The sequence below is a fragment of the Fusarium keratoplasticum genome, chromosome 13, assembly GCF_025433545.1.
Source record: "Fusarium keratoplasticum isolate Fu6.1 chromosome 13, whole genome shotgun sequence".
Taxonomy (NCBI): domain Eukaryota; kingdom Fungi; phylum Ascomycota; class Sordariomycetes; order Hypocreales; family Nectriaceae; genus Fusarium; species Fusarium keratoplasticum.
Window position 1 is genome coordinate 325,824 of NC_070541.1, and position 13,535 is coordinate 339,358.

Here is a 13,535-nt window from a genome sequence, read left to right on the forward strand (position 1 = left end):
CAAACGCCTCATCGCCTGACCTTTCAATAGTTTGGGCCTGGAATCACCAACAGTGGAAAGCGGTTCCCACTATTTGTCAATAGTGCGCCACTAAACCCAAGATTGGTGGTAGCGGCGGAATTGCATGTTTAGCCTTGACTCTAACTTCGAACCCTACATTTCTATCTATCGAATACCCCAGTTCTAAGCTTCAGGATAAGTTTTTACAAGTAATGCTTTTCATATGTGGTGTCCTCCTGACAATGGTACGTGATACCGGTATCACAACAGCCTAGAGCCAAGCTGGTACTAAACGGTCTAGAACCCGCTTATTACTCAAGGCTACATTGGTGGACACAGCCATCAAGCCTCCGTCCTAGCGTCCGCCACACACAGATGGATACAAAGGAAAGACTTTAGTCCCCTTCGTCACTCTGTCGTTCGTACCCAGCCGTGTTTAAGATTGAGAAGACACACAACAACGGCAACCATGTCGTCGCATTATTTCAGGGGATGGCGGTCTGGTCTCGCTCGCTCCACGGCAGCGGCAGCTGTGGTTACCGTCATTAACATCGTATTCCTCGGCGTCGCTGTTCCAGTGTTGGACAGGCCCACAAGCGATGGCACAAGTGATGGCAGCGAAGGTACCCTCTTCGCCGGAGACTGCAAAACGGCAAAGCAACTCAGTATCTGGCTGCATCTTGCCATCAACATCTTGGCTACCGTGCTTCTGGCCGCTGGCAACTACACACAGCAAGTATTAACAGCACCAACCAGGCAGGAGATCGACTTGGCCCATAGTCAGAAGCAGTGGTTGGATATTGGCGTCTCGTCACTTCACAACTTAAGAAAGATATCCTGGAAGAGGGTTTTGGCATGGTCCATTTTAGCGCTTACCTCAGTTCCAATTCATCTGCTGTAAGACGAAAGCGCCTCAAACAGGAGTACGGGACCTGCTGACATCATAGGTACAACTCGGTCGTATCTTTCGAAACCAGTGTTAACCATTACTCAGTCTACCCGGCCAAGTGGAAAGACCTTGTTGATCCAAATTACAAGTTTGCTGATAAACGATACAAAGTCCTCAAGACATCTCTGGACGAGTTTGAGAGGATAGGAAATCGCGATTGTATTGTCATGTATGGTCGGGAGCTTATTTCAGACCGGTCGGATGTTATTCTCATTCTCGATCCCTCGACTCCGGATAGCGTCAGCCACTACACAGACTTGATAGGCGGGGACCCGATGGCATATGAGTCTACGCCTTATGATTGGATTTGCGCAAATGGCCGCTTCCGTTCAGCGACCTGCGACGTGTCTACTATTGCATCAGACCCAGATAACTGGAGGGTCCGGGCCTCGGATATTTCGAATGCAAACAACGAAACGCTTTTGAGAGTTGAATATTGCCTCAGCAAGCGAACACAGGAGCACTGTAGGCTAATTTTGAGCATTCCTATGTTAGCCGTTGTGGTTGGATGTAATGCTCTGAAGCTTGGGGGTATGATTATAGCGTGGTTATGCCTTGAGGAGCGGCCTCTTCTCACCCTTGGAGGTATAAAACCCAGTCAGAAAAGGACTAAACTACTGAAAACCTAGGCTTAGCTAAATATTCACCAGATGTCATTGCTTCCTTCCTCGAGAATCCTGACCCGGCAACCAAGGGACGATGTCTTTTATCAAAGGCCTCTAGACGGCCATTATCTTGGGAAACTGGGCCTAGGCCTTGGTCTCCAAAGAAGCACCACAGGGCGGCGTCTGTTTCACGAAGAAGATATGGAATCACTATAGGCCTGTATTGAACCATGATTGTATACGGCTATCACTGTTGAGCCGCGTTAACATGATCCTAGTTGCCTCGCCGCACTCGTAGTCGCGTCCATCTTTCTCGGGATGGGGATTCAGCACATATCCTACCTCAAGAGACCAAGTCTTGTTGATCTCTGGAACAGAGGTTTCGGAAAAGTGAGCGTCGATTCCCTGATCACCTTTACAGATGATGGCACATACAGTGTTCCAGCGATCAATATGATTCTCATTTCCAACTTACCGCAGCTGATTCTATCTCTCCTCTACACAGCAGTGAATGGCATGTGGACAGCCATGTTGGTTGGAGATGAGTGGAATAGCTATGGCATCAGACGCAAGGGGCTTCGTACGACATACCCAGTTGGTCATCAAAGAAAGACCTACTGGCTGTCACTTCCTCTGGTACGTGCAATTTCATCGACCAGCGGCCATGCTAACAACTATCCCCTCTTTGGGGCGTTAGGCATATGGAATTCCTCTTATAGTAGGGTCTACAGCACTCCATTGGCTGATCTCTCAGTCAATATTCTTCGTGAGGCTCGCTGTCTATAAGGATGATAAGCATGTCTTGGGTTACCAAGCCGTGGGAGAAGACGGCGATGTCAGCACGTGTGGCTACTCCCCCATCGCCATAGTCTTTTCTATTATCCTAGGGTCCTTGATAACGTTGATTACCATTGGCGGGAGCCTGAAGCGAATGGAACCGGCTACCCCTCTGGTTGGCACATGCTCCGCAGTGGTGAGTGCCGCCTGCCACGGACCAGCGGCGGATGAGTACGCGGCTTTAGGAAAATTGAAATGGGGGGTTCTCTCTGATAATAATGAATGGGGGTGGAATCATTGTTGCATCACGAGCTGGGGAGTGGAAAAACCGCAGCTTGGGAGATGGTACGAATGAAATCTCAAGCGGGAGGATATAAGGTACTTAGTAGGTAATCAGCAAGACCTGTAGTACTGACTGCCCAGGCTAGTCATCATGACGCCGAGGACGTGAAGCAGGCTACCGATGAAGAGCAGTCAGCGAGGGCCATATCTGTCGAACAAGGTACCAACGACAGGACCCTTTGAGCAAACCATTAGTGACGTTCCCTGAACCAGGAATTTGCACAATGGAGCCTGCCATACGTACCATGGTCATCATGAAAAAGATCTGCAGGGAAGGGATCCAAGCGATTTCACTTGAAGAGTAGGTGCTCAACAAGACGGTCTGATGATGTTCCTGGAAGACGCCAACACCTATATCGAGTAAAATTTTGTCAGACGAAACTCGACCTCAGATTAGCGCCGTAACTCACTGTTCAGCCATCCAAAACTACAGAACGAAGTGCACCAAGCACCCAGAACCACCAACCAAGCCGCAGTGCCACCGTCAGGAGCTTCAGCAGTGAGATATGGACTCGATTCTGCCTTGGTATTCTCCATTTAGGCTGCAGGTATCCCCGTCAAGTCAGAGGAGAGATGTGTCGGGTCTCTCCTCCCATATGGACCTTCCGGGAGTTCAGAAGTTGCGAGGGGCTCGTGCTGTGCTGGAGTGGACATGTTGACTTTTCTAGAATGGTAGCTTCGTAGTTGTTCAAATATTGAATGTTTTAGGGTGCAGCCATGAAGGGCGGCATGAGTTATAAGTAGCGGCTGGAGGTGTACGTAACTCGGTCCGGACAATCACGAGAGGACGGATTTTAGGTCATTTCATTCAATGCACAACCAGCACTTCGCAAGATCCACGGCTGGTTGTCTTCCTTCATTGGGCATCACGAATACCGAGTCCGTAGACGTGTAAGTCGGCCGAGCCCTCCAATCCAAACGAGTCAAGAAATCAACTCTCGGCCGAGAGCTCATGTGTCGACCGAGCCCGAGGGCTCCACCCCGACTCCGAAGTCTCCGTTGTGCTGCAAGAACAAGATTACGGCCCACTATTTGTCGGTGTATACATTGTCGTCTTTAGGTCCCGTGAGTGTTCTCGGTGATAGGCAAGCGTTCGGTGCACAGTTTTGATGTATATAAGAGGAACAGCGGGATAGTCTCATTTACCCTCATCATCACACAAACCCAAGACATTCACCAAACATCCAGCATCTCAACTCTGCATAGAAACGGCAGTACTGTCCCTACAATCTCCATCCATCATGTCCCTCAAGATCATCGTCGTTGGTGCAGGCATCGCTGGCCTGGCATCGGCAGCCATGCTCCGAGCAGGCGCCGACGTCACCATCTTTGAGCGCGGGGACGCGAGCCAAGTCGCCGGTGGGCAAGGTCTTGTTTTTGGGCCCAACGCTGTCAAGATTGTCGAGAAAATTGGCTATGACCGCCGGCGCGTGCGAGCCGTCGAGAGCAAGGGCATTAAAGCGTACGATGGCGCAACCGGAGCGCTGGTCAAGACCATTCCGCTGGACATGAAAGTGACCTGGGGTGCCGACTGGCTGATGCACCTGCGCGTGGATGCAAGGGATGAGTTGCATCGCCTTGCGGTCCAGGACGGCCCCGGGAAAACGCCAGTGCTTCGTTACAAGACTACAGTGACAGACATTGATCCCGACACTGGAGTTGTCACGCTCGAGAATGGAGAGACTCTCCAGGGGGATGTCATAATCGGTGAGTCGATTCTTGTTTTCTACCGTACAGCAGAGTTAACGCCTCGATAGTGGCAGCCGGCATCCACACAAAGATCAAGGAAAAGATTGTGGGCAGCAGTGAATACTCCACAACGCCCACCGACCAGAGCATTTTTCGGTTCCTGGTGTCTTCAGAGAATGCCCAAAAGGTCGCTGGCCATCTTCCTGACTGGTGGAATCCCGAAGTGGGCGCCTACCTTTCCGTTACGCGACTCGACGACGGCACCAACAGGGCTGTTATCACGTACCCGTGCCATGACTTTCAATACGTCAACTTTAGCTGTGCCTTCCCCAACGAGTACCTCAAGCAAGGGGCTACAGAGTCGTGGTTCACTGACGGCGACATCAACGAGGTTTTGGACATCTTTAAGGACTTTCCTCCGCTTTATCGAAAATTCATGCAGTAAGTTTTCCGAGTCTCCCTCCGTCACCCATCCAAATGTAAGATCTGAAACTGAAACGGATAGATACGCCGAGGAAGTCAAAGTGTGGGAGCTCCGGGACCATGACCCTCTCCCCACCTATGTCCGCGGCCGGGCCGTCTTGATAGGCGACGCGGCGCACGCCATGGCGCCCTTCCAAGGCCAAGGAGCCGGGCAGGCAATTGAGGACGCCGAGGGGCTAAGGTTGTTACTCGAGCCAGGTGTGACACCACTAGATGTCCCAAGTATCCTCCAGCAGTGGGAGGCGGTACGGAGGCCTAGGGCGTCGCAGGTGCAGTTCAACACCCGCGTGGCGAGCGAGAAGCTGGATGAGGTGAATTCTTTCCAGAACATGAACTACAACTGGACGTACAATGGCATCAACGAGGAGCTCAAGAGGACGTGAGAGGGGGTCCTTATTTCTCAGGCCGTGGTTAGTTGCTCTTTGTAGAATACAGATGTGCCTATAAACAGTTCTCCGCCCTCCATCGAGCCTTGTAGTTAAACATTGAAGACAGGCATTTAAAAATGACTTACACCCAAGGAAAAACGCGAGGTGGATGGGTTAACGTGCGTGAAACATCGAGAATAGCCTGTGGAAGGAAATTGTTGGTTGATTACCTCCCAGGCTGAAGTAGATTACCCCGTGCTAGCTGGGTCCCAAATCAAGGGTTGCTTTTACTGCACGGCAACTCCTTAATAATGGCCACGCACATATGGCAAGAGGTAGCAACAATAATGGCTCGTTCAGTATAGGGTGACTGGAAAGCCATGTTGGTATATGGTCTGGGAGCCTCGTGGTTAAGCTCTGCCCTGATTCGTCGCTCGGCGCTTGTTGTCATCCTCGGCCGCTTCCTCCAATCAGCTACCAGGATTTTCGGAGTTAAGGGCGGCAACCGCCGATGGCTCGACTGACATGGAATCGCCCACTTCCTCAAGCATACGCGTCTGGCATGGGCGACGTGTCGTTAGAAACTCTGTTGCAAAGTTCCTAGTGACATACATGCTCCTTAATACACAACGTCCTCAGTTCCTCATTCCGTGCCGATCAAAAACCATCCTGTCCTTCCCTCGCTCTCCCCTTCTCTCTCTTTCCAAGCTGATGAACGCGTCCAGATCATGTCAACTCAGAAACAGTCAAGCCTTTCATCAGCAGCCATGGGGAGGAAGCGGAGGCGACCTGCTCTGGCCTGCGACCAGTGCCGGGCGCGCAAGATCCGTTGCGACAAGACTCACCCCTGTGCGGCGTGCCAGCGATCTCGGAACCAACATTGCACCTATGCGCCCCATCCACAGCCCAGAACGAAACTGACCTTGTTGAGCCCCTCTATACCATCTCCAATTGTCCACCCTGTCCAGGCTGCAGGCTTAGGGCATGGTACTTATCCCACCTCAGCACCAAAGCTCTATGAATCGGACAACTCCAACAGCTTTACCGGATCCAGACCGTCACCAGCTCTGGCAGGCCCCTTGTCGCAATCTGACGCCGCTCCGAGTACCGTTCAGCAGACGAACACCTCCATCCCTGGGGTCATGGCGCTCACACCGGACACCCTCCCAGGCGGTTCGACATACGCCAACGTAGCCTCCCTTGAATATCGGGTCAGACAGCTGGAGCAGGAACTGGCAAGGTCCCGTGAGCGAAGTGCTCATAACCACGACCGCGGTCCTCAATGCGAGGATGAACTTTGCGATAGAGTCGATCGCCAGGACAAGGCCGTGATCAGCAAAATGCAATATCTGGGGCGAAGTCACTGGTTTAATGTTGCACACCTTGTAAGGACTGCCTCAGCTACCCAGCTTTTGACCAGAGCCTCTTGCTGACCATGGCCAGATGCCCGTTCTCATAGACTTTCTCAAAGAAGTAGAGACAGACAGGGGCGATGTCTTTCGCCAGCTTCATAAGTGCAAGTCTTTGGCAAGAAAAGTCAAGGCCTGCCGTGTCCCAGACTCTGCCACCACTGCCTCTATTGGGAAGCGGATGCCCATGAGACAACTAGCAGATCAGCTCATAGAGGCATACTTGAGGACCTTTGAGACTGTGTACCGCACCATCCACGTTCCTACGTTCCGCGCCGAGTACGAAAGGTACTGGGCAGACCCCAAGGCAGCTGACGACTCCTTCGTCATTCTTCTGCAGCTTTGTATGGCTATCGGCGCCGCCTTTCAAGACGATACTTTCTCGCTTCGCATGTCCGCCTGCCACTGGGTTTTTGAGGCAAATCTCTGGCTCATGTTGGCCTGTAAGAGACATAGGACTAGCATCACGGGCATGCAGATCCTCTGCCTGTTGCATCACGCGAAAAACATCACTAATATGAGCTCCGATCTGAGCTGGATCGGTGCTGGAACTCTCCTTCATACAGCAACATATATTGGGCTCCATAAGGACCTAAAGTCGTTCCCCGGGATGACGGTACGCGAGGTAGAGATACGTCGGCGGCTGTGGGCTACAGTCTTAGAGATCGTCCTTCAAACCAGCCTAGACTCGGGGGGAACTCCTCTCATATCCCCAGAAGACTACGACACCGACCCACCCGCTAATTTTAATGATGAGCAGCTCATTAACCATCCTGAGTCGGCATCCCCAGGTACGGACGACGCCAAAGAGTGCACTGAGATGGCGGCCCAACTCGCCTTACTGAAAACCTGGCCAGCCCGGCTGGCTGTCGCCAAGGCAGTCAATTGCGTCCGCTCCACGGCCTCTTTCAACAAAACTCTTGCTGTCAACTCGGAACTCAGCACTTCTCTACAAGAAATGATGCGACGGCTGTGCAAGTTCCACGAGACGGGCGGAATCACATCGTTTCAGCTGAGATACTCCGAGTTCACCATGTACCGCTTCTTCTTGACCCTCCACCAGCCCATCCTCCCCCAAGCACTGCAGAATCCCTTCTATCATTTTTCTCGCAAGATATCCACCGACATGAGCACGCGCCTCGCCGCAATAACATATCTAACCCCTGAATCTCGGGCGTTTCTCCCCACCCCTCAGGCCACCCCCTCGGACTGGGACTTTTCCCGCCTTTTCCTATGCGGAAGCGGCCCATACCGAGCCACCCAGGCACAGCTAATTCTGACCCTAGCCGTGGATCTCGCTCAGACCCTGGAGGAAGAGCCCCGATCGCACTACGGCACCCTTACATCAGGCATGACCGAGGTGCGCTCGATCATCCAGTCGTGGCACGAGCTGTGCCGGGAACGTATCAGAGCTGGCGACACAAATGTAAAGGCGTTAGTAAGCACCGCCTGCATGCTTGCTCACATTGATGGGGTCGAAGCTCGTTGGTCCAAGCCGGAGAGTGACAAGATGCTCCGCGAGGCCGCCAAAAAGGGGGCAGCAGAGTGCGTCGAGTTACTGCAGGATATGGTTGGAGAGAACAGCGACACGAGCGAGGCAGGCCCGTCGTTGGATAATACTTGGCAGAGTCTGGATCTTGACGATATTGGGGATTTTGATTTTCTAGGGGGCTGGGACTGGGATGATGCCGTAAGTACTGCCTTCTGCCACTGCCTGGCTCGGACAGCCCAACTGACATGTATTTTAGGCTGTTGCACCTGGTTTCTATTTGGATTTCAACTTTACTGCTACTGGCCTTGGTAATATTTCTGGCTAGGGCCATGAACAAGGCAGCAAGGAGCCAGTTCGATAACCCCCAGGAACGACCACGTTTTGGTCCAAAGAAGTCTAAAAGATACTGCCAAAGAGTGGGAGTGGACGCCTGCGCGAGGATGGGGTCATATCGATTATGACCTACGTGCACTGCTGAGAGCCTTGGGCTGCCGGCCGACCTTGGCGATGCTTTGCTGCAAAGACACTGCCTTGGATGGATGCCGATTCCTTCCTGTTGCATATCTATGCGAATGATAATAATGGAGGTTAGTAGCCTCTGGGATGACCTTCGGTATAAGACCTGTCTCACTAAGCGTGGGCTCAAGCATTAGCTGGTGGGAAAATTTTGATTAATATGGTCCAAAGTGGCCGCAACTTGAGGCGGATGCAAGACAGCAACATTGGCATATAAGGCTACCGGTCCAAGTGGGTTTGGAGGGGCTTGGGGGAGTTATTGCAAAGCCGGGCTATCCTTATGGATAGCTTTAATCTATTTGTATTGCTTATTGTTACTCCCGAGATAATTCCCTCCTTTCTTTTAAGGCCGCGACATAGCCTTCCTAATTAGGCCCTCCTGCTTTGTAAGCGTTCAAGGTGTTGGACTGGCCTTACACCCGCTTTAGGAAGCGGCCCGTGAGTCTGGCCCATTTGCTGGCTTAAAACTAGTCATATAAGCCGGGTCCCCGCACTCCATCACCGTATCTATACGGCGCATGAAACTACTACGCAGTAATCATATAACTGGACCCCCTGCACTCCATCATCGTATCTATACGGCGCCTCGAACCTGGATTCGACACCGGACAAATGCGGCCTCAGCGTCCATATTCTCTGTGACGCGACTACCCATGACAAATATGATCAGAAGGCGTAAAGCGCACAGAAAGTCTCGGGAAGGCTGTGTACAATGCAAGGAGCGACACGCTAAGGTACGGCAAGCCCCCTCCCTGTGACATCTACTCGTCATGTCGGAGCCCGCAGCTGAACCCTCTAGTGCAATGAGGTCCATCCGCAATGCCTTCATTGCGAGCGGGCCAACATCTCGTGCAGCTTCTCGTCCCCTACCCTAACCATGACGCCACTCAACGAGGACAGCCTAGCTGATCTCGAGCTGCTGGAGCACTGGCACCGGTATCCCGTCACAGGCGACATGTCGGAGACCACGAAACACCTGCAATACGACCTTGTCCGCTTGGGCTTCTCTCACCATTACTTGCTGAATAGCATCCTGGGGCTTACGGCCCTCCAGCTCTACAGTGAAGATCAGTCCCAGTCTAAGTGGTACGCTAGAGCCGTTGCACACCAGCAGGCCGCAATCACCCGAGCCAGGCCGCATTTCGAGTCCCTTGATCAGACGCAGCATCCAGCCCTACTGGGGTTATCTGCTTTCACCTCAATGTATGCGGTAGCGGAACCTGTCTTTCGCCCCCCTCGAGTCCGCTCTCTGGCACGCTTCGACCCTATCGAGGAGCTACTAAAGGCACTCCACTTTAGCAGGTCTACCTTGGTGTTTGTGCAGCAGAACTTCCCCCCTCTAGTCGTCTCAGAATCGTGGCTTCTGACTAAATTCGTCGCCAATCACCAAGACACTCGGCAGGATCTCGAGATAAGATATCCGCAGCTTGCGTCTCTTCGGGAATGCGTAGAGCATCGGTGTGCGGGACGACAGAAGGCAGCATGTCTCCATGCCGTCGAAGTACTGTTTGGCCGCATTGCAACGCTCTCAGATAACCTCGGAGACCCTGAACCGGGCAAGGTGATTTGGGCCTGGGGACTCGAGGTATACCAGACCTTTCTAGATTTGTGCTCGGCGCGACATCCTGTGGCGCTCGTCATTCTGGCTCACTTTACTGTCTTGATGAGCTTCTATAAGGAGCACTGGTGCCTGAGAGACTGGCCAGGTGGGTTGCTGGGACATATCATGGAGGTTCTCGGAGATGAGTGGGAGGATGCTCTGAAGTGGCCGAGTGATTTCGTTTTCGGGTTGGTAACGTTAGCACCTCAGGCGGTGACTCACAGAGGCTTAGCGTATCAGAGAGTCTAATTGAAAACGAATGCATGGGAATATGCCACAGCCGCGTTGTATTGGCGCCAATTCTCGTATGCGGTCAGTTCATTTCCAAGTACTGATTCTCCCGGGACTCATAGTAACCTTATCCATGAACGCCGGGGCCGAGGCCCCCGCAGAGAGCCCAAGCCATGGGCGCCGCCCTACGTGGCGTGGCTGGCCGTATCAATACGGTCAGTGATCCACAGGCTTTACATCACTTTCGGCTGGTTTCGAAGTCACGCTTCGTAAGCACCTGACTTGTTTGGCTCGCCTTGACTGTAAACGCCGAAGACCATGTTGCAGAGTGCACGACTCAAGTACACCGACCTATGAACCCGAGGGGCGACGAAAAGTGAAATGCCTGTATGAGGCAATTCTCTCAGCCCAAGTTCAGAGCTTTGTTTTACCGCCCCTTGCTCGTAGGGGTAATGTTGCAGCGAATTAATTGACTCCAGAATGAAGCCGGTGTGACAAATCCTCACTCCATGCCTCCAGCGTCTCTCTCCTTTCACCTATATCCCACAATTAAGGCCGATTGTATTATATAAAGACTCAAGTTGTCCCACCGAGTATCGACTGCCCCTTTGAGTACCAACTGACCCATTGAGCATTAACTGAGTCAAGCCTCTTTACTTTGTTTTTAGAAACGTTCCAAATTTATCACCAATTTGCGTTAACTATCATGTCTTCACCTAGAACCACGAAAGCCTGGACGGTTGATGGTAGCGGCAGCTTTGACTGTCTCAAGTTTCACAAGGAGCTCGTTCTTCCTGAGCTCTCCGACAACGAGGTACTGGTCAAATTCCATGCGGCATCTCTCAACTACCGCGACATCATCATTCCTCTGGTAACTATACCTTTCTGCACATCCTCCATTGTCATCTACTAAGCCTGGCAGGGCCAATATCCTTTCCCAGTGGCGCCGAATGTCGTCCCAGGCTCTGATGGAGCTGGAGAAGTTGTAGCAGTTGGCTCTAAGGTCACCCGCTTTGAGCAAGGCTCTAAGGTTCTGACACTGTTCAACCAGGCTCATTACGGTGGGCCATTGACCCCAAAAGTTTTGGGGACAGGGCTAGGTGGTGCCATTGATGGCACTCTACGACAGTACGGCATTTTCAACGAGAACGGGCTGGTCGATATGCCGAAGAACCTCAGCTATCTGGAGGCCGGAACACTCTCTTGCAGCGCCCTGACGGCGTGGAATGCTCTCTACGGGCTTAACCCAGTCCTCCCCGGCGACTGGGTCCTAACGCAGGGTACGGGCGGTGTGAGTATCTCTGGCCTGCAGTTTGCGAAGGCGGCAGGCGCTCGAGTCATCGCGACGACTTCCTCTGCAGCGAAGGCTGAGACGTTGAAGAAGCTCGGAGCAGACTATGTCATCAATTACAAGGAGAATCCGAATTGGGGTGACAAGGCGACGAACCTCACGGGAGGTGTCCAACATGTCATCGAGGTTGGAGGCGCGACAACTGTGACACAGAGTCTGAAAGCCGTCGCCATTGGTGGTGTTGTCACTATCATTGGTTGGATAGGCGGAGAGGAAGAGAAGGGACCGTATTTCCCCCAGATTTCATCCAGCATGGCTGTTGTGAGGGGAATCGTTGTTGGAAGCCGAGAACAATTTGAAGCAATGGTATGTACTTTGGAAAAGGATTGCCTGCCTTGGACCTCTTCTGCCAACATTATACTTTCAATTCATGGGCGGTTTATTAACATGAATAGATCCGGACGATTGAGGCCTGTGACATCAAGCCCATTCTTGATCAACAAGTATTCAAGCTCGAGGACCTCAAAGAGTAAGACCATTCCATTTCGAAATGATTCCTATTATAAGCTAATGCATTACAGGGCCTACAAATACCAATGGGATCAGAAGCATTTCAGCAAAGTTGCAATCAAAATTGAGTAGATGTAGCTTTCTATATTACTCTATAGCAGTGAAGTAAATAGAGGCGTTTGCCTCAAACAATCTCAAGTATGAAGAAACTCTGCCTCTTTAGTGCAAATTTATGTCCTATCCCATTCGTGACTATCAGCTATTTATGAATTTGGCCCATTTGGTAACAGTGATGATACTTATGAATAGAGTTCCCCTACCTATATGGAAATACCACGAGAATGTGGTAAAACTGATGGAAGTGAGTCGGCGTTGGTTACACCCATTTCGTGCGGCCCCACCGAAAAAGCGGTGAGGCCCTCCTATTACTTTGTGCCTCACTTTCACATGTTCATTAATCCAGACACACTTCGAAATATCGGACGAGCCAAATGGTTTACGAAGCTGGATATTATCGCTGCCTTTAACAAGATCAGGGTGGCAGAAGAGGACGCCCATAAGACGGCCTTCCGGGCGAGGTACGGGCTATTCGAGTACTTGGTCGTCCCATTTGGGTTGACAGGAGCCCCCGCAGCATTCCAGAGATACGTCAATAGTGCACTCCAGGACTATCTCGGCAGCCTCGTGTTCGCTTATGTGGACGACATCTTAATCTACTCCTCGGAATCGCTCAATGATCACCGCACGAAAGTTGGGACGGTCCTGCAACGACTGATAGATGCGGGATTGCAAATCGACATCGACAAGTGCGAGTTCGAGACCAAGGAAGTGAAGTACTTGCGATTCATCATCGAAGCCGAGGCCGGCATCAGTGTCGACATCGAGTAGGTGAAGGCCATTCACGACTGGGCCATTACTAAGAACGTGAAGGGTGTCAGGGCTTTCGTCGGCTTTGTTCCATTCCATTGGGGGGTCAACTGCTAAGACGCGTTTGAAAGAATCAAGGAGCTACTTATCTCGGCCCCCATCTTGGCGCACTTCGACCCGGAGAAGGAGACACTGGTAGAGGCGGACTCATCAGGGTACGCTACAAGAGTTCTGATGTTACAAAAAGAGACTGACGGCCCTTGGCAGCCTGTCACGTAATACTGGAAAAGGCACACCCGACAGAAGCAAACTACGACATCCACCATAAGGAGCTGCTAGCGATTGTGAGGTGCCTTGAAGTGTGGGAAACCTGAGCTTCCCGCATTGAAACATTTCATTGTGCTAA

At 51.9% G+C, this 13,535-nt stretch overlaps 5 protein-coding genes across 5 annotated transcripts; all 5 read left to right on the forward strand.

The window, feature by feature from the left end:
- Positions 1–469: 469 nt before the first annotated feature.
- NCS57_01446600 (uncharacterized protein) lies at positions 470–2,856 on the forward strand (the record flags this gene model as incomplete). Its single annotated transcript, XM_053064068.1, has 6 exons — positions 470–897; positions 948–1,414; positions 1,600–1,774; positions 1,833–2,190; positions 2,252–2,527; positions 2,755–2,856. 6 exons carry the CDS (start codon positions 470–472, stop codon positions 2,854–2,856), a joined length of 1,806 nt encoding a protein of 601 aa, XP_052906351.1.
- Positions 2,857–3,914: 1,058 nt separating this feature from the next.
- On the forward strand, positions 3,915–5,228 carry NCS57_01446700 (NAD(P)/FAD-dependent oxidoreductase family protein; the record flags this gene model as incomplete). Its single annotated transcript, XM_053064069.1, has 3 exons — positions 3,915–4,380; positions 4,431–4,803; positions 4,847–5,228. 3 exons carry the CDS (start codon positions 3,915–3,917, stop codon positions 5,226–5,228), a joined length of 1,221 nt encoding a protein of 406 aa, XP_052906352.1.
- A 752-nt stretch (positions 5,229–5,980) lies between these two features.
- Positions 5,981–8,439, forward strand: NCS57_01446800 (Zn(2)-C6 fungal-type domain-containing protein; the record flags this gene model as incomplete). The annotated part of the gene is made up of 3 exons (XM_053064070.1): positions 5,981–6,598; positions 6,657–8,312; positions 8,371–8,439. The coding sequence occupies 3 exons, from the start codon at positions 5,981–5,983 to the stop codon at positions 8,437–8,439; spliced, it is 2,343 nt and encodes a 780-aa protein (XP_052906353.1).
- An 844-nt stretch (positions 8,440–9,283) lies between these two features.
- Positions 9,284–10,479, forward strand: NCS57_01446900 (Zn(2)-C6 fungal-type domain-containing protein; the record flags this gene model as incomplete). The annotated part of the gene is made up of 2 exons (XM_053064071.1): positions 9,284–9,364; positions 9,430–10,479. 2 exons carry the CDS (start codon positions 9,284–9,286, stop codon positions 10,477–10,479), a joined length of 1,131 nt encoding a protein of 376 aa, XP_052906354.1.
- Positions 10,480–11,167: 688 nt separating this feature from the next.
- Positions 11,168–12,394, forward strand: NCS57_01447000 (PKS-ER domain-containing protein; the record flags this gene model as incomplete). Its single annotated transcript, XM_053064072.1, has 4 exons — positions 11,168–11,332; positions 11,384–12,118; positions 12,208–12,281; positions 12,334–12,394. The coding sequence occupies 4 exons, from the start codon at positions 11,168–11,170 to the stop codon at positions 12,392–12,394; spliced, it is 1,035 nt and encodes a 344-aa protein (XP_052906355.1).
- Between the last annotated feature and the right edge of the window lie 1,141 nt (positions 12,395–13,535).